General features: G+C 41.7%; 1 protein-coding gene and 1 long non-coding RNA gene across 17 annotated transcripts in view; one reads left to right on the top strand and one right to left on the bottom strand.

Moving 5' to 3' along the window:
• Positions 1–26,221, bottom strand: part of SYNE1 (spectrin repeat containing nuclear envelope protein 1) — a 965,679-nt gene that overhangs the window by 25,561 nt on the left and 913,897 nt on the right. For 15 of the 16 annotated variants that reach the window (XM_063917854.1, XM_063917860.1, XM_063917859.1 and 12 more), the window contains 8 exons: positions 25,639–25,781; positions 22,823–22,949; positions 20,651–20,862; positions 18,850–19,050; positions 16,152–16,280; positions 15,557–15,769; positions 10,802–10,894; positions 9,856–9,914 (listed from right to left, as the gene is read on the bottom strand). In XM_063917854.1, coding sequence (XP_063773924.1) covers positions 9,856–9,914; positions 10,802–10,894; positions 15,557–15,769; positions 16,152–16,280; positions 18,850–19,050; positions 20,651–20,862; positions 22,823–22,949; positions 25,639–25,781 — 1,177 coding nt within the window. The remainder of the gene's footprint in view (positions 1–9,855; positions 9,915–10,801; positions 10,895–15,556; positions 15,770–16,151; positions 16,281–18,849; positions 19,051–20,650; positions 20,863–22,822; positions 22,950–25,638; positions 25,782–26,221) is intronic. The other variant, XM_063917867.1, reaches the window with a different exon arrangement.
• Positions 14,226–26,221, top strand: part of LOC134910152 (uncharacterized) — an 83,157-nt gene continuing 71,161 nt past the window's right edge. Inside the window, exon 1 of the long non-coding RNA XR_010176133.1 lies at positions 14,226–14,296. This is a non-coding gene — a long non-coding RNA (uncharacterized LOC134910152). The remainder of the gene's footprint in view (positions 14,297–26,221) is intronic.

Raw genomic sequence — 26,221 nt, 5'->3', positions numbered from 1 at the left:
ACTGCATTCCCACTGCACATATTTTCGCTTTCTTCACTTTCCCATCCTCCTGACCCCAGGACAACATTGCTGTGTGACCATATCATACAACCCATCAAGAACATTTGCAATCTGATGGGACAGGAATACATATGAAATCCCGGCGGATGGGGATTAGTGATGAGCAAAGGAAATTTTTCGGGTTTTGTGTTTTGGTTTTGGGTTCGGTTCCGCGGCCGTGTTTTGGGTTCGAACGCGTTTTGGCAAAACCTCACCGAATTTTTTTTGTCGGATTCGGGTGTGTTTTGGATTCGGGTGTTTTTTTCAAAAAACCCTAAAAAACAGCTTAAATCATAGAATTTGGGGGTCATTTTGATCCCAAAGTATTATTAACCTCAATAACCATAATTTCCACTCATTTTCAGTCTATTCTGAACACCTCACACCTCACAATATTATTTTTAGTCCTAAAATTTGCACCGAGGTCGCTGGATGGCTAAGCTAAGCGACCCAAGTGGCCGACACAAACACCTGGCCCATCTAGGAGTGGCACTGCAGTGTCACGCAGGATGGCCCTTCCAAAAAACACTCCCCAAACAGCACATGACGCAAAGAAAAAAAGAGGCGCAATGAGGTAGCTGTGTGAGTAAGCTAAGCGACCCTAGTGGCCGACACAAACACCTGGCCCATCTAGGAGTGGCACTGCAGTGTCACGCAGGATGGCCCTTCCAAAAAACACCCCCCAAACAGCACATGACGCAAAGAAAAATGAAAGAAAAAAGAGGTGCAAGATGGAATTGTCCTTGGGCCCTCCCACCCACCCTTATGTTGTATAAACAGGACATGCACACTTTAACCAACCCATCATTTCAGTGACAGTGTCTGCCACACGACTGTGACTGAAATGACGGGTTGGTTTGGACCCCCACCAAAAAAGAAGCAATTAATCTCTCCTTGCAAAAACTGGCTCTACAGAGGCAAGATGTCCACCTCATCATCATCCTCCGATATATCACCGTGTACATCCCCCTCCTCACAGATTATCAATTCGTCCCCACTGGAATCCACCATCTCAGCTCCCTGTGTACTTTGTGGAGGCAATTGCTGCTGGTCAATGTCTCCACGGAGGAATTGATTATAATTCATTTTAATGAACATCATCTTCTCCACATTTTCTAGATGTAACCTCGTACGCCGATTGCTGACAAGGTGAGCGGCGGCACTAAACACTCTTTCGGAGTACACACTTGTGGGAGGGCAACTTAGGTAGAATAAAGCCAGTTTGTGCAAGGGCCTCCAAATTGCCTCTTTTTCCTGCCAGTATAAGTACGGACTGTCTGATGCGGTCACTCATATAATCCTCCACTATTCTTTCAATGGGGAGAGAATCATATGCAGTGACAGTAGACGACATGTCCGTAATCGTTGTCGGGTCCTTCAGTCCGGACCAGATGTCAGCATCAGTCGCTCCAGACTGCCCTGCATCACCGCCAGCAGGTGGGCTCGGAATTCTGAGCCTTTTCCTCGCACCCCCAGTTGCAGGAGAATGTGAAGGAGGAGATGTTGACAGGTCGCGTTCCGCTTGACTTGACAATTTTGTCACCAGCAGTTCTTTGAACCCCAGCAGACTTGTGTCTGCCGGAAAGAGAGATCCAAGGTAGGTTTTAAATCTAGGATCGAGCACGGTGGCCAAAATGTAGTGCTCTGATTTCAACAGATTGACCACCCGTGAATCCTTGTTAAGCGAATTAAGGGCTCAATCCACAAGTCCCACATGCCTAGCGGAATCGCTCTGTGTTAGCTCCTCCTTCAATGTCTCCAGCTTCTTCTGCAAAAGCCTGATGAGGGGAATGACCTGACTCAGGCTGGCAGTGTCTGAACTGACTTCACGTGTGGCAAGTTCAAAAGGTTGCAGAACCTTGCACAACGTTGAAATCATTCTCCACTGCGCTTGAGACAGGTGCATTCCACCTCCTATATCGTGCTCAGTTGTATAGGCTTGAATGGCCTTTTGCTGCTCCTCCAACCTCTGAAGCATATAGAGGGTTGAATTCCACCTCGTTACCACTTCTTGCTTCAGATGATGGCAGGGCAGGTTCAGGCGTTTTTGGTGGTGCTCCAGTCTTCTGTACGTGGTGCCTGTACGCCGAAAGTGTCCCGCAATTCTTCTGGCCACCGACAGCATCTCTTGCACGCCCCTCTCGTTTTTTAAATAATTCTGCACCACCAAATTCAAGGTATGTGCAAAACATGGGACGTGCTGGAATTTGCCCATATTTAATGCACACACAATATTGCTGGCGTTGTCCGATGCCACAAATCCACAGGAGAGTCCAATTGGGGTAAGCCATTCTGCGATGATCTTCCTCAGTTGCCGTAAGAGGTTTTTAGCTGTGTGCGTATTCTGGAAAGCGGTGATACAAAGCGTAGCCTGCCTAGGAAAGAGTTGGCGTTTGCGAGATGCTGCTACTGGTGCCGCCGCTGCTGTTCTTGCGGCGGGAGTCCATACATCTACCCAGTGGGCTGTCACAGTCATATAGTCCTGAGCCTTCCCTGCTCCACTTGTCCACATGTCCGTGGTTAAGTGGACATTGGGTACAACTGCATTTTTTAGGACACTGGTGAGTCTTTTTCTGAGGTCTGTGTACATTTTCGGTATCGCCTGCCTAGAGAAATGGAACCTAGATGGTATTTGGTACCGGGGACACAGTACCTCCAACAAGTCTCTAGTTGCCTCTGCAGTAATGATGGATACCGGAACCACGTTTCTCACCGCCCAGGATGCCAAGGCCTCAGTTATCCGCTTTGCAGCAGGATGACTGCTGTGATATTTCATCTTCCTCGCAAAGGACTGTTGGACAGTCAATTGCTTGGTGGAAGTAGTAAAAGTGGTCTTACGAGTACGACTTCCCCTCTGGGATGACCATCGACTCCCAGCAGCAACAACAGCAGCGCCAGCAGCAGTAGGCGTTACACGCAAGGATGCATCGGAGGAATCCCAGGCAGGAGAGGACTCGTCATAATTGCCAGTGACATGGCCTGCAGGACTATTGGCATTCCTGGGGAAGGAGGAAATTGACACTGAGGGAGTTGGTGGGGTGGTTTGCGTGAGCTTGGTTACAAGAGGAAGGGATTTACTGGTCAGTGGACTGCTTCCGCTGTCGCCCAAAGTTTTTGAACTTGTCACTGACTTATGATGAATGCGCTGCAGGTGACGTATAAGGGAGGATGTTCCGAGGTGGTTAACGTCTTTACCCCTACTTATTACAGCTTGACAAAGGCAACACACGGCTTGACAAATGTTGTCCGCATTTCTGTTGAAATACTTCCACACCGAAGAGCTGATTATTTTGGTATTTTCACCAGGCATGTCAATGGCCCTATTCCTCCCACGGACAACAGGTGTCTCCCCGGGTGCCTGACTTAAACAAACCACCTCACCATCAGAATCCTCCTGGTCAATTTCCTCCCCAGCGCCAGCAACACCCATATCCTCCTCATCCTGGTGTACTTCAACACTGACATCTTCAATCTGACTATCAGGAACTGGACTGCGGGTGCTCCTTCCAGCACTTGCAGGGGGCGTGCAAATGGTGGAAGGCGCATGCTCTTCACGTCCAGTGTTGGGAAGGTCAGGCATCGCAAACGACACAATTGGACTCTCCTTGTGGATTTGTGATTTCGAAGAACGCACAGTTCTTTGCTGTGCTTTTGCCAGCTTGAGTCTTTTCATTTTTCTAGCGAGAGGCTGAGTGCTTCCATCCTCATGTGAAGCTAAACCACTAGCCATGAACATAGGCCAGGGCCTCAGCCGTTCCTTGCCACTCCGTGTGGTAAATGGCATATTGGCAAGTTTACGCTTCTCCTCCGACAATTTTATTTTAGATTTTTGAGTCCTTTTTTTACTGATATTTGGTGTTTTGGATTTTACATGCTCTGTACTATGACATTGGGCATCGGCCTTGGCAGACGACGTTGCTGGCATTTCATCGTCTCGGCCATGACTAGTGGCAGCAGCTTCAGCACGAGGTGGAAGTGGATCTTGATCTTTCCCTATTTTTGGAACCTCAACATTTTTGTTCTCCATATTTTAATAGGCACAACTAAAAGGCACCTCAGGTAAACAATGGAGATGGATGGATACTAGTATACTTATGGATTGACGAGCGACTGCCGACACAGAGGTAGCTACAGCCGTGGACTACCGTACTGCGTCTGCTGCTAATATAGACTGGATGATAATGATATAAAAAATATATATATATATCACTACTGCAGCAGGACAGGTATATATTATATAATGACGGACCTGCTGGACACTGTCAGCTCAGCACTGCAGACTCCTAAAGTAAGCTACTAGTAGTATCAAGAAGATAGAAAAAAAAAAAAAACACCACAGGTAGGTGGTATACAATTATGGATGGACTAGCGACTGCCGACACAGAGGTAGCTACAGCCGTGGACTACCGTACTGCGTCTGCTGCTAATATAGACTGGATGATAATGATATAAAAAATATATATATATATCACTACTGCAGCCGGACAGGTATATATTATATAATGACGGACCTGCTGGACACTGTCAGCTCAGCACTGCAGACTCCTAAAGTAAGCTACTAGTATCAAGAAGATAGAAAGAAAAAAAAACACCACGGGTAGGTGGTATACAATTATGGATGGACGAGCGACTGCCGACACAGAGGTAGCTACAGCCGTGGACTACCGTACTTCGTCTGCTGCTAATATAGACTGGATGATAATGATATAAAAAATATATATATATCACTACTGCAGCCGGACAGGTATATATTATATAATGACGGACCTGCTGGACACTGTCAGCAGAATGCGTTTATAGAATAAAAACACCACACGACGAGTGTTTAACTTTTTCAGGCAGACAATCACAATATACTAATGGTCAGTGGTCACTGGTTAGTCACACTGGCACTGGCAGTGGCACTCTGGCAGCAAAAGTGTGCACTGTTAAAATATGTACTCCTGCTATAACTGCTCCCCAGTCTCCCCCACAATTAAGCTGTGTGAGCACTGAGCACTCAGCACAGTCAGATATACAGTATTACATAGATGATGCAGCACACTGAGGGCACACTGAGGCTGAGCACAGATATGGTATGTGACTGTGTCACACTGTGTATCGTTTTTTTTCAGGCAGAGAACGGATTAATTAAACTGGTGGTCACTGGTCACACTATCAGCAAGTAGTAGTGGTCACTGGTCAGTCACACTGGCACTGGCAGTGGCACTCTGGCAGCAAAAGTGCGCACTGTTAAAATATGTACTCCTGCTATAACTGCTCCCCAGTCTCCCCCACAATTAAGCTGTGTGAGCACTGAGCACTCAGCACAGTCAGATATACAGTATTACATAGATGATGCAGCACACTGAGGGCACACTGAGGCTGAGCACAGATATGGTATGTGACTGTGTCACACTGTGTATCGTTTTTTTTCAGGCAGAGAACGGATTAATTAAACTGGTGGTCACTGGTCACACTATCAGCAAGTAGTACTCCGTCCTAATATGCTCCCCAAAATTAGTAAATCAAGTGTCTCTACTCTCTAGTCTACTCTAAACGGAGAGGACGCCAGCCACGTCCTCTCCCTATCAATCTCAATGCACGTGTGAAAATGGTGGCGACGCGCGGCTCCTTATATAGAATCCGAGTCTCGCGATAGAATACGAGCCTCGCGAGAATCCGACAGCGGGATGATGACGTTCGGGCGCGCTCGGGTTAGCCGAGCAAGGCGGGAAGATCTGAGTCTGCCTCGGACCCGTGTAAAAAGGCTGAAGTTCGGGGGGGTTCGGTTTCCGAGAAACCGAACCCGTTCATCTCTAATGGGGATGCGGTCATATGACTGACACTGGCATCCCGATGCACAGAATCCTGACAGTGGCCGAGTAAGTATGCCTTACCTCCTCCCTTCACCCCTAACCCTCCCTTCCCGCAGCCTAACCCTAACCCTCCCTTCAACCACCACAGCCTAACCATAACCCTCCCCGGATGGTGCTTAACCCTAACCTCCCCCTTCCCTGCAGCCTAACCCTAACCCTCCCTTCCCTGCAGCATAACCCTAACCCTCCCTTCCCCGCAGCCTAAACCTAACCTCACCAGCCGTGGCTACAATGATGGAGACCCCGGCATACTTATGTTCGGGATGCTGGCGGTCAGGATTCCGGCATCGGTATTCCAATTGATGTTGGAGTTTCAGTCCCGGGAATTTTCCATGTGTCGGGATTCTGGCACCAGTATTTAGAGCCCCGGCATCCCGACTGAATCCCGTGGACCATTATGCAATAAATAACACCTACCCTTTTGTATCAATTAGTATCTATAGCTTGTAAGCTTGCGAGCAGGGCCTTCCTACCTCTATTACTACCCAGTTTTGCTTTATCACTGTTGTTTCTAACTGTAAAGCGCAACAGAATTTGCTGCACTATATAAGGAACTGTTAATTAAAAAAATATATATAATGCTGTACATACTTCATGAAATTATATATATTATCAAAATAATACTCTGCTAAATAGCATGATAAATAATGAGAACTGTAGTTCGATAACAAAACATTGTGTTTAACTGTATATTACAAAGGAAATCAATTAATGAGCATACAGATTAAAACACAAACAATGCACACACAATCCATACAGTATTTCTGAAATGTTCCAAAGTCATAAAAATCCTGTAAAACATCTTTATTTGGTCTGCCCTTAAACCATAGTCCATCAATGTTTACTGATCCAGTGCAAGATCAAACACAAAGTATTGCGATCAGAGGCACAGCGACAGCCTGCTCTCTGTTATCAGTTACTACTGCAGCTGACATCAAACGCAACCTGTCTGACTTGTGCTTTTGATTAAGCTCTCCATTCAATTGAAACCCGTTTGTATTCCATGCTTGTCTGAATGACAAATTGAATATTGTGCAGTACTGCAAAAAGTTGGGTTAATCAAAAGTGCCGGTGGAAAGGTAGAGTGCTGCGGCTGGGATGTTATTAGAAAGTGGACCTTGCTGAAAGCTGCAAAGCTGTTAAGACGCACACTGGGCCACATGTTTGGCAATGCAAGAGGTGAGCTTGAAAGGCGATGATAGCTCAATGCTTTTATTATCACACTGGATTAAATCAATCATGCACATTGGCTTTTCAGTGAACCTGTTGCCTAGCACATCAGTCACGCCAATACACATGCTGTGGGTGGCAGTAATACCGAATTAACTGCTAAGGGACTTAAATTAGTTTAATTGTTTAATAATAATTCCTTATTTCTTGATATCTGATATCTAATTTTGTAATTTCAACTTTATTAATACATCACAACTTCAAAGTATGCTGGGGTTATTTAACTTATATGTAGCAAAAACATATTTACCCAAAGTAACCAATCATGTTTCTGGTAGTTTTTACTTTACAGATCAAATCTGACTACTGTTTGGTTACTAATATTTCTATCATATTTACATCATAATATTAAGTCATTCACTAAATCCAAATTTAAAATGTACCATAGCATTTAGATTAAGGTCTGTAGGGAACAGTATATTGGGGATCACTAATTTTATTCAGAAAGTTAAACATGTATTCCTCTACACAATATATTACATATTTAATATGTAGAAAAATACAAACACTACATATATATGTGCATTTATTTTACATGTGATCAGTTTGAAAATGACACGGGATCATTGCATTGCTAAAAGTTTTATACCTCATTCTGTGCTCTTGTATCTGGATTTGTGCCCTCTTCATATCTGGCAATACTCTTATTTCAAGGGTAATAATTGTGTAATGTGTACTATTAAATGCAATGCTACACTTATGTCTTATTGCATCCTGTGATCCTTGATAGACCAGATGGCTGACTATTGAAATACAATAGAAAAAGCACCTCCAGTGAGGAAAGCTTTAAAGATTGCCCTTTTTTTTCGCACCCTGCAGTGCCTTAATACAGTATATAATGGGTGGACAAACCAGTTTGCCACCACTTATCCTTACAAAACCACGTGCAGTCATGGACACTAGGCACAGAGATGCACAGATAGACATGTTGTATTGAAAAACAGGAAAAGTGGATTTAACACTTTTCTTACACTATACAATCTAAGCATATATGACCCACTGTCTATGAGTTCCTAAGACTTTGTTCTACTGTATGCTTGTGCTAGTTACTGTATGTATAAGTTGCTACTCTCGTCACCACTCTAGTATGACTGATGTATGGCACTATTGTTGTTTAGCAGGAAGCAGGAAATGCGTCAATGTATCGGAAGATAAGAATAGTACAGCATTTATTCCAACGTTGTTCATCTTGGACTGGGGACACCTGCTCTATTATAAGCACACTATACACTGTGTGCATCTTAGACCTATCTAACTAGTGTAAGCTTACATTGAATTATTTTGTTTACGGGTGACTTGTGATTATGTTGTCTTTATTATTACGTTTGATCTATCTGTATGCTACTCATTGTCATGAAGGCAAGTGTCAGGATGTATCAAAGTGTGGCTTTACATACAATTTAAGAACTACCTTAAAACAAGTGTGCTTATAAAACACAAACTACATTGTTTCATAATGCACACATTGCGTAAAATCGCGTCCCATTCGTGCCTGTTTTAAAGACACAAATCCTAGGCAGACCGCTGACTTCCCAGCTCAATTTCATGCAAAGATTGGTAGCTCTTCATGTAGGAGCAGTTAGTCTAATTGCGCCACATAAACGGTAATCTCATCAATTCTTGTGTAGGGTCTATTCAAACTAATTGTTCCCCAAATATGATTTGAGTGCAAAAGCAGATACTATAGGTAGTGTCCACATGTATTAGAACTGCATTGGCCCATTTGAAAGAATGTCAGAATATGCTGGCGCTACATTAATAAATGCAAATAAATCATGTTATAATCGTACATGAAAAGACAAAACAAATATGCCTTGCACGTGTCCTAAAAAACATGCGCCCAGACCTTTATGTGCTGGTAGTAGTATAAGGCCTCATTTTTACTATCAAATCTAGATTACTCTAGATTACTGTCACTTGGTGCATTGCAGCATATGTTTACATCCAAGGTTGCAAAACCAACATTTGCGGTACCTGACCTACTGATTTGGATACATGCATCTTGATGTGCAGTTTTTACATTGATTAATTTTATGGTTTTAAAAAATGCACAAAAAGACATTTAAAATTGGAGTTGAGAAAGCACACACTTTGATACATAATGGCCTAAGTAACTACTGGGAGATTGAAGACTGAGAGGGAAAATAAAACTAATGAAAAAATAAAAATGATTGAAGCACACAAAACAACAGCAACCGAAAACACAGAAGCCTTTCTTAATGCAAAAGTGCAAAATTTTTACCCAAAAGTATATGGAAAGCAAAAGCTATAGCTGCAAGTTTGCACTGTTGTTGTCTGAGAGTTATTGGGAACTCTGGTGTGAAAGAAGCTTCAGAGTGTTAGTAAGGATTAGTGAAGTTAGCAAGAAGAGAGGTCATTGCCAAATCTAAGGAACAATGAAGAGTTCAAAAGAAGCAAATGCCCACAAAATGGTCAATATCCATTTTGATACTGGTAAGTTCCAAAAATGAATGGAATTGAGCCTAACTTAAACGGCAGTCTAGAAATATAGAGGATGATAGAGTATGTGCCATAAAGAATAATTTGCTGTCCTGTAAGGCTCAGCCTATTATAGTACCGTATATCAAGTAGTGGTGAGAATCCGGAAAAAAGTAATACAACTTTCTAAAGGACTAAGCTGAATTTCTCAGCCAAAGATGTCTGATGGACGCGCTCTATCATCCTCTGTGTTCTAGAGTAGAATAAGGAAACCAGGAGAATAAGGTACCTGCTAGGTGGGTTGTTGACAGAGGGTCCAGGCTGTGAGACACTACATTTGCCCCGTGGCTGTTTGCAATGAACAGGGGGTAAAGAAGAAGAATGTTCAGTCCAGGCAAAAAAAAGACAAGCTACCGGTGAAAGAAAAATCAACAAAATGAAAAGTGCAGCAAACGAAAATAAAATCACATGAGGTGACCAATACCCAGGAGATGAGAAAACTGGCTTTTTGTTTTTATTTTATTGCCTCTTGTGCAACTATCCAAAATTAAAGGGCATGCCACAAGCATAAAACACTGAACATACAGTGTGAATGAATGTGAGATATTTTTCTGAAATAGTTTTTAAAAAATAAAATGTAATCCAAATGTAATATTTAACTGTAAAAATATTATTTCATTGTTGAGCAATTATTATTAAAAAAATTTTGCCATAGACTAATTCATGTCATAATTTACTATGTAATTAAGGATAACCATAAATGTTCAGTATCATTTTTAGGTTTCTGGGTTTGTTACTTTATTTTAAATTCAAAAAGCCAGTTTTTCGTTATACTTTATTTCTAGTACCTACAGGGGTGAATGTAGAAAAATCAATTAAGAAGATCATATAGTTCATAAGGACAGAACTTACAGATGTTATTTAACTAACGTGCAAATGATAAAGACCCAAAACCACAGAAAACTGATTAAAATATAATTAAACATAATTTAAGGGATAGGCCAAAATAATCCCAGCTTCTAAAAAATATATAATTTTCTGTTTCTTATGTCATGCAGGAATGAGATGTCAGGGTGTTTGGAAGCCTGAATATTGCAATGTGAAAATTCCTGGGAATGTAAGATGTGTTTACTGTCCTCCCTATTGGGTTTAGTGAAGGCTTTGCCTGGTTAAATCCCTGGATTTGGTTTTCTTTTCTTTTTTTTTTTCATTTGTGAACATTGCGCTCGCATTACCGTTCTCTGCCTGCTGGGGGTGCTTCTGCCAGACACAGGACTGAGGGAACCAGAAGTATCCAACTCATCTGCGGAAGACCACGAGGACAGCTCCTAGTTGTAAAAATAAGAAGCATTAGCATTTACAGGAAACATTAACTTAAACCAATTGCGCTACACTCTTGTACTTGTTATATTCTGTATTACATTTAACTGGACAAAGATTAAAACTAACTTGTTACTTTTTTAAATCTTTCTATAGATGATCATCTATATTTCATTAAGGGACTATATTTTGCCTTCGAAAAGTTCTACACCCTCTAATCAAAGTGTAATCCTGTTCTCTCCAACTCAATCCTTTGAGTTATGTTAATGTCAACTCCCAGCAGTTGTGACTCTCACTGCTGGAAACAACATTCATCTATAACAATAATAAATAATAATTTACAAGGGAGATGTGGAGTGATGATACAGTCTTCTGGTACCATCTCTGTAAAGTTTTTTGTTCATTTTAAACATTTGTGAAATTATCCTGTTAATAAATTATTTGAGAATATGGATTGATATTTAATTAGATGTATATCCTCATCCTTTTAATGTAGATATATATTGATATTTTTGCTTCAGTTATATTCACTTTTCACTTCCACTTAAGATGCCCAACTACAAGAATATACTCTGATTTGATTTGAACTTAACCTACCCCTTAAATCAGGGATGGGGAACCTTCGGCCCTCCAGCAGTTGTTGAACTACACTTCCCAGCATGCCCTGCAACATTTTTAGCATTGTCAAATAGCAAAACTGTAGCAAGGCATGCTGGTATGTGTAGTTCAACAACAGCTGGAGGGCCAAAGGTTCCCCACCCCTGCCTTAAATCCTGGGATGACCGCCCCTGTCGTCCCTCCCTTAATCCAGCCCTGGACATTTTAGTCTTTGGATTTAAATTTGACACATTTATCGGTGTGTACACTTCTATTAAGCCACTACATTATGGGGGGTAAACCCACAGTTTGTTACCCGCACCGAATGATTCAATTAGCCGTGATTACTCCACGTTTTAAATCGGCGATAAAGGTACCTGTGGGCATGGGTAAAAGGCAGTTTTCCAAACTAGAATTTTATATTACTGAAGGAACCTCTCCTGGGTCTTAAGCCTAAATTGACCCCTATGGTATGTCTGATACAGAGAAACAGACAGTGGGGGTAATTCTGAGTTGATCGCAGCAGCAAGTTTGTTAGCAATTGTGCAAAACCATGTGCACTGCAGGGGAGGCAGATATAACATGTGCAGAGAGAGTTAGATTTAGGTGGGTTATATTGGCCCTCATTCCGAGTTGTTCGCTCGGTATTTTTCTTCGCATCGCAGTGAAAATCCGCTTAGTACGCATGCGCAATGTTCGCACTGCGACTGCGCCAAGTAACTTTACTATGAAGAAAGTATTTTTACTCACGGCTTTTTCTTCGCTCCGGCGAACGTAATGTGATTGACAGGAAATGGGTGTTACTGGGCGGAAACACGGCGTTTCAGGGGCGTGTGGCTGAAAACGCTACCGTTTCCGGAAAAAACGCAGGAGTGGCCGGGGAAACGGTGGGAGTGCCTGGGCGAACGCTGGGTGTGTTTGTGACGTCAACCAGGAACGACAAGCACTGAAATGATCGCACAGGCAGAGTAAGTCTGGAGCTACTCTGAAACTGCTAAGTAGTTAGTAATCGCATTATTGCGAATACATCGGTCGCAATTTTATGAAGCTAAGATTCACTCCCAGTAGGCGGCGGCTTAGCGTGTGTAACTCTGCTAAAATCGCCTTGCGACCGATCAACTCGGAATGAGGGCCATTGTTTCTGTGCAGGGTAAATACTGGCTGATTTATTTTGACACTGCAATTTAGATTTCAGTTTGAACACACCCCACCCAAATCTAACTCTCTCTGCACATGTTATATCTGCCCCCCTGAAGTGCACATGGTTTTGCCCAACTGCTAACAAATTTGCTGCTGTGATCAACTCAGAATTAGGCCCAGTGTCTTTACTATTCTCTAATATCACAAATAAAAAGAATCAACGTAGTGATACTACAGATTACTGTGCAATTGCATTTAAAGGTTAAGTACATTTGTCAATTATTTTGACCTAATCATGATGCCGACTACTACAATTTACTAGAAAAACTCCTAAGACTTTAAATAAGGCTTCTTTATGAAACTTGCTGAAAACTCATAGCTTTATTTGGTGGTGCGACACAGAGCCGTGCAAAGTTTAGAGTTTGGGACAAGAAGGACATTTAATAACACTCTTCCAGTCTCAATTGTAACAAAAATATTTCTTCCATTCCCTCCCGTTCAGATTTTCACTTAGCCCTAGTTATGGTCCTGAAGCACAGCACACCAGCTCACCATGCACTTGGATATCACAAAGGAGAATGCAGCCCAGTGCTTACGATGGTGTAAAGAGCATAAAAACTGGACAGTGGAACAATGGCAGTGAGTGCCATGGAGTGACAAATCGCGGTTTAAACTTTTCAAATCAGATGGATGTGTTTGGTTTGGAGCTTGCCAGGAGAATGTCTGATGCCAGAGTGTACAGTACCTACAGTAAAGCATGGAGGTGGTGACATTATGCTCTGGGGCTGTTTCAGCTGGTTTGGTATGCGTCTACTAGTTGTAATTCATGGTCACATTAACTCTGAGAAGTATAGAGATGTCCTTGATAACTCTGTGCTCCCTACATTGTGGCAATTCTATGGAAACAACAAATGTTTTTATCAGGACGACAATCAACCTGTCATGTTTCTAGTGCGATGCTGGATTGGTATAAGAAAATTCAATAACCCAGATGGACTGGCCAGCTCAGAGTCCTGTTCTTAAGCCCATTGAGAACCTCTGAAACGAATTGGAGAGACAGGTGTGTCCTAGGCTTCAGTGTCACAGTTGGTCACTGTACTTAAGGCGGAATGGCAAAATATACCGCCTGCTGTTGTCCGGGAACTTGTGGACAGTTTTACAAGAAGAGTATCTGCAGTAATCACTGTACGTGGTAGACCTGCAAAGTACTACCGTCAATAAAACCTTGATCTATTTGCTGTCACTTTTCAATCACTTTTGTTAACATAGTGTACAATGAAAGATATTCGTGGTCAGATAAAGTGCATAGAAACTGGACAATTAGTCCCTAAAGTATCAGCCTATACTAAACACATAGTTGGAACCATATGAATGTCTTGCTAAATAGTTAGCTCAGTCCATCCACATTAGGTTCCCTAGCAGAGCTGGCCTAGGCATAGGCAGTATAGGCAAATGCCTATGAGAATCTGGGCAGTCTGGACATCCAAATTCTAATTAGCAATTACGGGCTGTAACTTTATTGCAGCGGCAGTGGCTGGTATTTTTTGTTCATTGCTGTTTGTAATATGTGATGTCATAATGTTACACAGTAGCACTGAGACAAGCAGAGCAGAGGAGCCATGGCGGCGGGCAGGCAGAAGACAGCGGCAGACGATCAGCAGACATCAAAGAAAGTAAGTGTGGTGGCTGGAGAGAAAGTTGTGTGGGTTGGGGCCGGCATCTGCAGGGATTCATTCATGTTGTTTGAGATATTACATACTGTATAGTAATGGATACTATATTAACAACGTTCTGGAGCTGCGTTTAAAGAGACACTTGTGTGGGCTGAGGCCGGAGTCTGCAGGGATTCATTCAGGTTGTTTGAGATATTATATGTTAGTGTGCAATAGTTTAACTAACAACTTTCTTGAGCTGGGGCCACTTGTGTGAGTTGGCGAGACACAAGGGGGATGAGACTGTGTGGGATGGGGAGCACAATACAATGGGAAAGGGGAGAACAGCGCCACAAGTTCACGCCTTCTGTGAGAGCACGTCCCTTCTGCAAGGCCATGCCTCTTTTTAATGTGTGTGTGTGCCAAAGGAGATGGGAGCTAAACCTTGTCTAGGGCACCAAATTGGTCAAGGCCAGCTTTGTTCCCTAAATGTTTTGTACATTTGTAGCCAAAAACTGGAACCGTGACCTGTGGTTCTACTACCAAAGAGTTTGAGAGAGCTATTTGGAGATACTGTTAAAGTAGTTTACTAAGAGCATTGATTAGAGTCGAAATTAATTAACTGTGTCTAGACTGATTAAGGCAGAGTTTGTTTGGACACTGTAGAAATGTAATATACTATAACTGGTTATACAGATATGTATGAAGAATTAGGAAACATTTTTCTACAGTACATAAATGTCAAAACATAAATATGTTCCTGGAACCAAATGCTGAACAAAGAAGAAGAAACACATCTCCACTGTCACTTTTCTCTCTTCAGGGGGGGGGGAAGGGTTTGGGATTTATCCAATCTTAGGGATAAAATTGCGAGAGATAAAGTACCAACCAATAGGCTTCTAACTGTCATTTTTCAAACACATCCTGTGAAATTAAAGGTAGAAGCTGATTACCTCTCACAATTTTATCTCTTTCTGAGCTATGATAAATACCCCCTGAGTATTACACTGTACCTACCGACTAATCAGTCAAACATTTATACAGTATGAAAATAAAGCAGCATGTATTTTCAGTGCCGCCATCACAACCTCTTTCATTTCATGACATCTATAGTGACAGCAACATAAAAACCCCAGAATCTGGAAATATCACCTGTGACACTCTTTTCAAACCAAAGCATTGTCATTCTTTCTAACTTTCCTCAATATTTAATAAAATGTATCACAAAATTTGCACACAATTTAATTTAAAAATAAAAGGAACAGGAGAATCAAAACCTACCAGCTGACTGCTTGAAATGTCCAGAATTTTCTCAATTTCTTTTATGTGACGAGTGACTTCCTTCAAGAGCACTTTGAGTCTGTTCCCAATTACATGCACCTTCTCTTTGGCTTCAAGGCAATCCTTGCCCTCTGCATTGACAAGTAACTGGCAGGACATATCTTGCAGAGATACCACCTTTAACTGCGACTCGAGCAGCTCACGTTTGATTTGCTATTACATAAGGATAAGGTCAGCAAGATTTGTGCTAGAAGTCTAAACATTTTTTAATTGCAAGAGTTATTGCAGAATGTTAGGATTTAACCATCCGTCTGGAGGTTGGACAATAGACCCACAATAAGACATCCAGTGACAATGAAAACTTTAGAGCTACTGTAGTTTGAGACAAAACGATTTGAAGGTGGAATGGCAGTAATGTAATGGAAAAAATAATTCAGTACGGGGATATAGCCACACTAATGCAGTGCAGCAAATGCCACTCAAACCACCCAAATGCCAGATACTACTACTATACTATGAATGCACTGGCAACAACACATTCAGACACATGTGATCCTCCCTGTGATTGCCTGTAGAACAAAATATCTGGTTATACCGTCAATAACTTGAGGTGTTCCTGTTGAGTGTCAGCATCTAGGTGGGGATTTATTGGAAGGATTTCACTTCTTCTGCGGTCAATGTTTTCAAGCCAAAGTAGCAGCCCATGGCTCATTTCATGGAAGTCCTAAAATAAAACACACACAAAAAAAATTGCATTAGTATTAGCATGGTGGTTAATCTGTTTTTCGGGAAAGCCGACCCCTAACCACAACCTTACCCTAGCACGTACATGGACTGTGGACATTGTGCCTGCCAATGGGGGTCATTCCGAGTTGATCGCACATTGCTGATTTTCGCAGCGCAGCGATCAGGTTACTACTGCGCATGCGTATGCACCGCAATGCGCACGCGCGTTGTTACGGGTACAAACAGCATCGTTGCTGTGCAATGCTTCTACCGACGAATCCATTTGCACGGGTGATAGCAAGGAGATTGACAGAAAAGGGCGTTTGTGGGTGTAAACTGACCGTTTTCCTGGAGTGGTAAGGAAAACGCAGGCGTGTCCAGGCGTTTGTAGGGCTGGTGTCTGACGTCAATTCTGGGACCGGACAGGTTGAAGAGCTCACAAGGGCTGAGTAAGTTCAGACCTACTCTGAAACTGCAAAAAACTTTTTCGGCCCACTCGGCTGCACATGCGATCGCACACTTGCAAAGCGAAAATACACTCCCCCATGGGCGGTGACTAAGTGTTTGCACGGCTGCAAAAAGTAGCTAGCGAGCGATCAACTCTGAATGAGGGCCAATATTCACAATGTTGACATTATTAAAACATATCGGGCATTTATATGACTATCGACGTAGCATGTGACTCTCAATAAGGCCTGTGATAAGAGCGAAGCTACCATAGGTGCAGGCAGTGCAGTTGCTATGGGGCCCAGAGATGAGAGGGGCCCAACTTCTCTGTAACAGTTTCATGTGTTATAGAAATTTTTCGCCATTGGCTGATATATTGGGGTCCTTTTAAACTTTTTCCTTGGGGCATGCAATATATCTAGGTATGCCCCTGGACCTGCGCATTGTAGTAGTGTGATATAAAATGAACTGCAGGGCATTTTAATGTTATATAATATGAACCGGGGCACTGTAAGGAGGCACAATATGAACAGGGACCACTATATATCATAATGTGAATTGGGGTACTGTACGGCATAATGTGTATGGGCAGCTCTGAAATGTGACATAGGGTGAACTTAAGCACCACTGCGATTCATAAAAGAAACTAGGGCACTACTATGGGGCATAACATTAACAAGGCACTACTATGGTTCATAAAATGAATTAGGGCACTATTATAGGGCATAAAATTAACAATGGCTGCAGAGAAGTGCCTCTCTAGAAGCATTGGAACAGGGGCCCCTACAAAAATGTTGCTATGAGGCCCACTAAATTCTGGCTATGCGCCTGGTCTGTGATATTACTTGCCTGGCATGGATACACCCACACAAGGCTGTGCTTTCCCTAGATATGTAAATATACACGAAAAGTTGTTTTTTAACTGTATAAAACTTTTCTTTTCAAAAATGTACCCAAAAGTGATGTTTTTTTACATTATAAAATGATGTGAATAAGAACTATTTAACCCTTATTCAGTATGATTTTATTAACATATCTGCATTCTATATAATAAACAGCTAACCACGCTGATGGCCACTAGAAGGCACCTGACGGCGCAATTGAAGTGTTGCTCCATTCAGGCACGCACAGCCACTGCTGCTGACATTACTGATATGTTGTTCCATCATTTTGATGGGCTGGTAACTAGTATTTATATAAAATTACACTGAATTGGGTTTAAATAGTTCTTATCAACATCATTTGATAATAAAGAACAGATCATCAATCTTGGGAATATTTTTATATAATATTCGCCAGTTAAGCAAAATTATGTTTATCATTTTTGAAGAAAGTTGCTCTTTATGTTATTATATTATCCTGAATAAGTAGGACGACACCCTAACTGCAACATACAGTATCAAAATCTCTTTTAGCTTCAGATGCCCTTGTGTAGTGTAACAAGTAGTAAGACTCAGGCTCATTCATCTGTTTACAGCTTAGAATACATTGCTTGACATTTTGGCATTGAACATAAAACATGCTATTTTCAAAGCTTAGAATTCAATAGGAAAACAAGTACAAAGTGGGCAAATATCCTGTTTATAGTAATTGATCAACACCAAGACCATAACAACAAATCCTAACAAGTTTCATGCAATTGTAGATGCCAGATGGTTTTTCTGTTAGTTATTCAATTTCTAGAGCTATTTGTTAGAGCAATGTACCACATCCTAAAGTCTGCTTGTGAAAGGTTCTGAGTATTACAGATGGAATTATACTGTCTACATGATGTGATCCTGATATTTATAGGAGTATAATTATTTTTGAATGCATAAGTTATGCCATGCTCCAAGTGGTCGTGTCATTTTTGGGAAAATACTGTTGGACACTTCAGTAAGCATTTCTAGGGCAAACATAGATTTCTATTTAGTACAAAATTGCCAAACAGCACAATAATAAGGCACAGTTTGCAATTCTACAGTTGAACATCAATCTTCTTTAATTCAGAAATGTTCAAAATAATTAATATAAGTGTTTGTAAGCAAGCCTCTATTACTATATGAAATGTTAGGCAGAATGGCTTTGTACAAAAGACTCTGCATGACTAGTCTGCAAATGAAAAGAAGAATAGTATATACCTGGCACTGCATTAAAGCATCTTGTAGTGAGCAGCGCCAGTCCTCTAATGTGCTGCCCACATGGTCCCATCGTAAGTTCATTTGGCCCAGGCGTTCTTGAAGTTCCTTGCTTTCTGGGGTATCTGCCTGAGTGAACTCTGAGCTACAAAGGTTAATGGACAGGACAATAGCTTTCCGACTATCTACTGCCTTCTGTATTTCCTGGAAAAAGGCAAGTGGAAAAATAAAAGAAGGTTATTATTTGCGAGCAACAACATTGGCTAATTCATGTACTGTACCTCTCTGAAAATCGTGTTATTTTCTCAACTGGCTATAAATATACTGTGATTACAATGGGCTTTTCTAACTTGGGGGGTAGTGGAGTAATTACCTTTAGTTATGCAATAACTCTCAGCTTCAACCTACCATGCCTTGCAGCTGAGTGCATGCATCATCTGATGCCGAGACTGGTACCTGGCAGGACGTCAGCACTGATTTCCCACAATGCACAGATGATAATCTGTACAATCCTTTCTCTGTGTCTACAACCACTTAACGGTCTCCATTTATCCAGTGTGAGAGGCCCATCTATTTCAGTGCTCGCATATAGCGCCAATATGACAGTATAATTACAGAGGTATCCTCATACATTTCTGCCACAATCATGCCAAACAGTCCCTCTTGGCACGGCTTACGGTCATTAGGTCGACCACTTTTGGTTGACATGCACTAGGTCAACATGATCATTGGGTCGACATGAACAAGTGGACATCGAAAAGGGTCGACATGAGTTTTTCATATTTTTTAAATCTTTTGAACTTTTTCATACTGTGCGATCCACGTGGACTACAATTGGGAATGGTAACCTGCCTGAAGCATGGCGAGAGAAGCGAGCCATGCGAGGGGACACGGTGCACTAACTGGGGTTCCACGTTACTTTACGAAGAAAATGACACCCAAAAAGTAAAAAAATGCATGTCAACATTTTTCCCATGTCGACCTTGTTTATGTTGACCTAATGACCATGTCAACCTAGTCACCCTGATGCATGTCGACCAATAGTGGTCGACCTAATGACAGTCGACCTAAATCCTGTCGACCTAATGACCCATACCTCTTGGCACACCAGGTTGCAAGAGAATCTTCTAGCATTGGGTGTCTTTTTTTTCTTATTTTTTGGCAAAAATGTGTCCAATGCAGTGTGACTAGGATGCACTAGGAGACTGTGCTTATTGATTTAATATAGGACACTTGTATATCTATGTGCGACTGAGTCTCTGGATCTGTACAAAAAATGCTATTATGTAGCAGCTGCAGCTTGTTTCGAATGCATGTTCTGTTCTGCCATGTATACAGTCTCAGTGACACAATATACAAGTGTCATATATTACTCAGCCCAGTCTCCCCGTGCATCCTAGCTGCATTGTGTTGCAATAAGACGCATTTTCGGCAAAAAAAGATGCCTTAACATCTGATTTGCACGGGACCTGGCGGCTCACTCACACCAGGCATCTCGCGCTGCATGGCGTATTGAGGCTAGCTGTATGAGGACACATCTGTATTGGGACTAGATAAGTAATAAATATGCTTCTGAATTACAACAAAGTTAAACTTTTTTGGGGGAACAATAATGAATTACAAACCTAAATTTTTAACTATTTTCAACAAACCTTTTAAAAAATGTTTTATCAAGATGCTTCATCTTTAATCCCAATGGTAACTATAAATGTACCCCTTGCAATCAACAACATCAGCATCACTACATAAATGTACCCCTTGCAATCAACAACATCAGCATCACTACAGCTGGTACTCAAGTTACCTTCAGTTTCTTGATTCTTTGTTCAATAGTTTGTATATCGGTACTAGCATCAAGGTGGCGCAGCCGCTCAAGCCCCTCCTCTGTGTCTCCCAGCCAATCCCAAACGTTATTGAGGTCTGATATAAATTGCTGCCACTGCTGGAGCTTTTGCTTCATTCTGAGTTCCTTATTAAGGGCTTGTGCATGGATTAGTTCCCATCGCTCGATAACACCTGGAAAAACAAAGACATCAAGGCAGGGAAACCTTAAAACGATTTCATCACTTTTGAAATTGCTACATTCCATAACATATGCATACAGACATGAACATCCAACCAAACTAGCTTTATTTACTTAAATCAATAACTTTTTTTTTTTTATAGTGGAATAGCTTTATCAGAGCATTATGGCATACATTTTATGTAAATCAAGCAAGATATGGGTGCCAGATACAAAACAAAACAGCTTCTCAAAGTAACCTCAGATTTATGAAGCCTTGGAGAGTGATAAGTTGAACGATGAGAAAGTACCAATCAACAAGCTCCTAACTGCCATGTTACTGCTGTGTTTGAAAAATGACAGTTAGGAGCTGATTGGTTGGTACTTTATCACCGTGCAATGTATCACTCTCCAAGGCTTGATAAATCTGGGCAACAATCTGAAAGCAAGAAATAAAAAAAAAATTATAAAACTTTCTATCTGTTCAGTTATAAATGTATACACACAGATCTGGTGAATGCTTACCTCCTAGCAGCCATGCAGTGCGTAACTTGAAAAGACCAGGGTCGTTTAAGCTTAACCCTAGGTATAGATTAAAACAATATTCTTGCCATGATACCAAACTGGCAAATATAATGTAACATTGAAAATTTTACTGGGTGGGAAGGCTGGCTGGCAGGTTGGCAGGCTGTCCAGGTAGTAGGTCCATTCACCATAGCAACACTGTCGTTGTGGGACTCCCATAGGAGCAGAGGCACCTATGGGTAAGGGCAGATGCACACACGGGTAGGGGCACAGGCACACACGGGTGGGGGCAGAGGCATACTTTAGTTTCAAAGCTAAGCAAGTAGACCTACAGCCCTTTGACATAGAGTCAGCCTGCAAATCATACATATTTAACATACAGCGGGAAGAGCTTGGCCTGTCATCCCAGCATGTACAGCACTGAGCAGGACAGCAGCAGAGGCGGGACGAGGCAGAGAAGGAGGAGGATTATTCTCCTCAGCACCAGCATTTTGACAGCATTAATCCAGGGAAGCCCAGAGGTGCGGCCTGACAAAGATTGACATTATTTTTTTAATTCCGTAGTGACGCATGGGTATTCAGCTAGTTGCATTATAAAATTCTGTTTACATATGGAGCCTTGTAAGGGGAGCCTGCACTCCTGCAACAGTGATACTTCTGCCACTGCCTGTCATTTAGTAAAACTGAGATGAAGTCAAACAGCTTGACAATATAAGGTCGGCAATCATAATGTTGACACCACGATGTTGACAGGTGAAATGTAGACACTGTTAGAGTGTCAATATTAAGGTTAGACTGCAGGTGGACATTTCATACCCAACCCATTAAAGTCATAAAGCACTGTGCATGAGCAGGCACCACACACATACACAGTGAAGTAAAGCAAAGCATGTGAGAGAGCACACCACATTAGACATATTCTGCACCTGGAAGGGTATTTACAGGGTAGAACACTATATACCAGGCACAGGCAGATCCCATTCTCTGATGTTATTGTATTGAGACTGTAAGACACAAGGAATTTTGGGGAAGAGAATTCAAACAATGAATCTGCACTAAACGGTGAGCTTTGCTAGCAGATTCAGAGGCAGATTTATTAAGCCTGGTGAAGTGAAGTGGAAAGTGATAAAGCACCAACCAATCAGCTCCTATCGTGTCACAGGCTGGGTTTGAAAAATGACAGTTAGGAGCTGACTGGCTGGTGCTTTATCAACTTCGTCTTTATCACTTCACCAGGCTTAATAACTCTGCCCCTCAGAAACACCATCAAGAATTTCTCCATAGAGTCAGCCATTAGTAATTACAATTGATTACTATAAAGGGGAAATTAAAAATAAGATTAGAACCCCATTAAATAGGTCTAGTTTGTTATTCTATAAATCTGACATCCTTGCACTATAGAGAGTATGACGCTTTGATAAGTTTACATACACTGTAAGTATTACTCACCAGCAGACTGTGTCTCTGTACTATTCAAATTAATGAAGCCAGATATCTTTTCTTCTTCCTCTTTCAGTTTCTCGCTTACTCGCCTCACAGTGTCTATGCTGCCCCGACACTCTCCAAGAAGCTTCATCTGGTGTAGAAAGCAAGAATCAATGCAAATATAAATATACTGTACATATATAGTTCCCTACTGTCCGGCAATGTCCAGGAGGCTTCAGAATGCTTCCAACAGGGATTACCTGTCTGCACCTCATTGAGTACCAAGGGCCTGATTCACAGTTAGAAGACAAAAAAATGAGCAATCTGCTCCTGGAAAAAAACCATGCTGCGTTACACAGGGTGCAAATACACTGAAGGGAAAACAGTGACTGCTTTTACAGGTAGTGCACAAACACCGGGCAGCTTTGTTTTTACACTGAAATATTTAACTACGTTAGGACATGCTGCCTCCGAATTATACATATTTCTGCACATTTTACATCTGCCCCATCTGCACTGCAGTTTTGCTATAAGGTGCAATTGCTCATTCTCTGATTTGTTCCTAAGTCTGAATCAGGCCATAAATGAGCAATTAATTGATTTAAAAATGAGCAGTTAATTAGCTCCATCAAACACCTTTGCCCAGCAACTTGATGACGTGAATAATACTGTCAAATCATGCCCACCTACTCTTTTCATAACTTCCCTCTGCAACTCCCGTGGGAAGCCATGAAAAGCAGGCAAATGTGTGAGAAGGATGCAGAGAGGGATCACAGCCACTTAATGTATCAGTATAAACAAGGACGGTGCATATATGTAATAACTGCTTCATCTGTCCAGACATTGAAGCACAACACTAATTCCTGTAGCTACAAACAGTAAGACCTCCTTACTCATCATGTTACATGACCTGAAATTCACCCTTACATGCCTGACATAGGAAAATATTCTGACGTAATTCTCATCTGTGGACCGCTCTACACGTGTTCTACACATTCTAGTGTTAACAATGCTACTTATTTTAATAATTACAATTAAATATGTACTGTGCCCTCCTCTATTGTACAGTTGTCTAAAGGGCCCTACACACTGGCCAATAGAACTAAACGATATGAATGTTCTCATTCATTAATGAACGAGAACTCGTTCATATCGTTCAGTGTGAAGGCAGCAACGATGATCGTTCATCGTTGGTGCCCCGTCGCTTGTGCATGCAGGCCAATATGGACGATCTCGTCCATATTTGCATGCACTGCTATGGAGCAAGAAACTTCACTCCCCCCGTCAACTCCACCCCGCCGCCGGGTCGCCCGTCTGCCGTATCTGTGGTCAGGCAGCTCGGCAGTGGATCGCCCAGTCTGTAGGGCCTATAAGAAATCTGAGGCCAAAGCCCACTCATAAACACCAGTGACAACAGTAACAGAACACACCGGCATAAAAGGGTTGGGTACGAGATCCCGGCGGTCAGAATATTGACGCCGGGATCCCAACCGCCAGAATGCCGGCAGGGGGGCGAGCGCAACGAGCCCCTGGCAGACTCGGAGGCTCGCCACAGGTTCTATTCCCACTCCGTGGGTGTCGTGGACACCCAGGAGTGGGAATAGCTGTGGTGACGCTGCTGGCATTCTGGCAGTCGGGATCCCCGCAACGGTATTCTGACCGCCGGGATACTGACTACATCCCGCATAAAACACTAGTTTCATATACAGATGTGATTTTATTTTTCTTAAGGTATTATCCATTAGTACAATATAGAATCAGGTTACTGATTAGTGTTTATATCAGGGGTGGCAATAAGCGGCCCCCAGTACATCCCAGCATGCCTGACACATTATTAGCATCCACTGATAGCAAACTATGGCAGGGCATGATGCAGCTGGAGGCCCGCAGTCTGAGGGCTTCTTATTGCCTACCTCTGGTTTATATAAATGCAGCACAGGGCAGTAATGTTTAAGAATAACTGTATAAAGCTACAGTAACTCACTCTTCTGCTTGCTGCTCTACATAAAGCTATTTTCTAATTGTTCTGTAGTCTGATTAACTTAAACATATATCTCTGTTCACTTAATGCAATCTTACATACAGATATCCTCTGCATACCAATATCTCCAGGAGAAACACTCTTCAAAGCTGTATATTTTTATAATTACATCAATACATAATAAATATAATGACAAACTTATATTATTATTAAGAACTTGTAATAGTTAAAAAAAAACACATTTCTTTTAATTCAGTAGACCCCTTTAATAAGATTAAGTGAGTTGTGAATTGGTCATTAATATGAGAAAATGAGCAACCACATCGATAAACATAATATGTGGCACCCTACAGCAGGCTGTTACAGCTTGGGTTTCCGTAAAGATGGTGAATGGGCACCAATTAGTTTAGTTCTGAAGCTAGGAAAGTAATACACATCAGGCTTACAATATAATATGTGGAGGCTGAAATGCCAGTTTTACAACATGCGGGCCACACGAAATACAGCTAATCGTTCACTGTAACATTCAGTGCACTCTAGGGGTCTGCACTATAAGCAATGCAGGAACAATGCACTATTCAGCATTAAAACACCCCAGACTGTATAAAAACTACTGTCGCAAAATAAAAATAAAGTATTATTTGTCAATTAAAAGAATAATTGTCAGCGTAATATGCTTCAGCACATTTTATCAAAGATGTCAAATTTATGTAAGTCGCTAATAATATTGATTTTCCAGTAGCATTTTATCTGTCTTGGCTAGCTTGGAAGACATTAATGATGCAAACATACAGTTCTGACACTTCAGAAGAACTGGTTTACAATAATAAACCGGATGATTCCACCAGTCAATACTTACGTATCCCATGTAACTGGAGTCTAATTCAGGACCAGTGGGTGTCCTGCTGCGAATTACATTCTCAGTCTGCTGTAGATGAAAGCGGCTGGTATCCAATGCTTTGTCTAGTTGACGAATCTGTGTTTCTAACAAACCGGAATCTCCTGAGATACAGTGAAAACATTTACATCAATCATGATTTCTGAGTTATCAAACTCTGTATGCTGGAGGAGTGTGCAGTTAATGAAGCTTGCATGCAGGCTATATAATTAACAACTATTGCTGGGCATGTTAAAACATAGATGGGGAAGTAGATACTGTATGTACTTCAGTGCACTGGGACACATGTAGGAATAACCAATGCCTGCAATACTGGGAACAATTATTCAGTGTTTCAAATTGAGTTTTAAACCACAAAGATGAAACAATAGTTATCCCAAAATAACCTAGCATTAGTTACTTGCAGTCAAAGTGAACCAAAGGTAATTATATACAGTAAGTACACTCTATGGAGTACATGACAAAAATCCATAAAACCAGTACTAATTATTTATTCACTTCTGCTTCATATATACACTACATATGATATATATATATATATATA

The sequence above is a fragment of the Pseudophryne corroboree genome, chromosome 4 (assembly GCF_028390025.1).
Source record: "Pseudophryne corroboree isolate aPseCor3 chromosome 4, aPseCor3.hap2, whole genome shotgun sequence".
NCBI classification, from domain to species: Eukaryota; Metazoa; Chordata; class Amphibia; order Anura; family Myobatrachidae; genus Pseudophryne; species Pseudophryne corroboree.
Note: the sequence above shows the minus strand (reverse complement) of the source record. Positions and strands in the feature narration are given on the sequence as shown.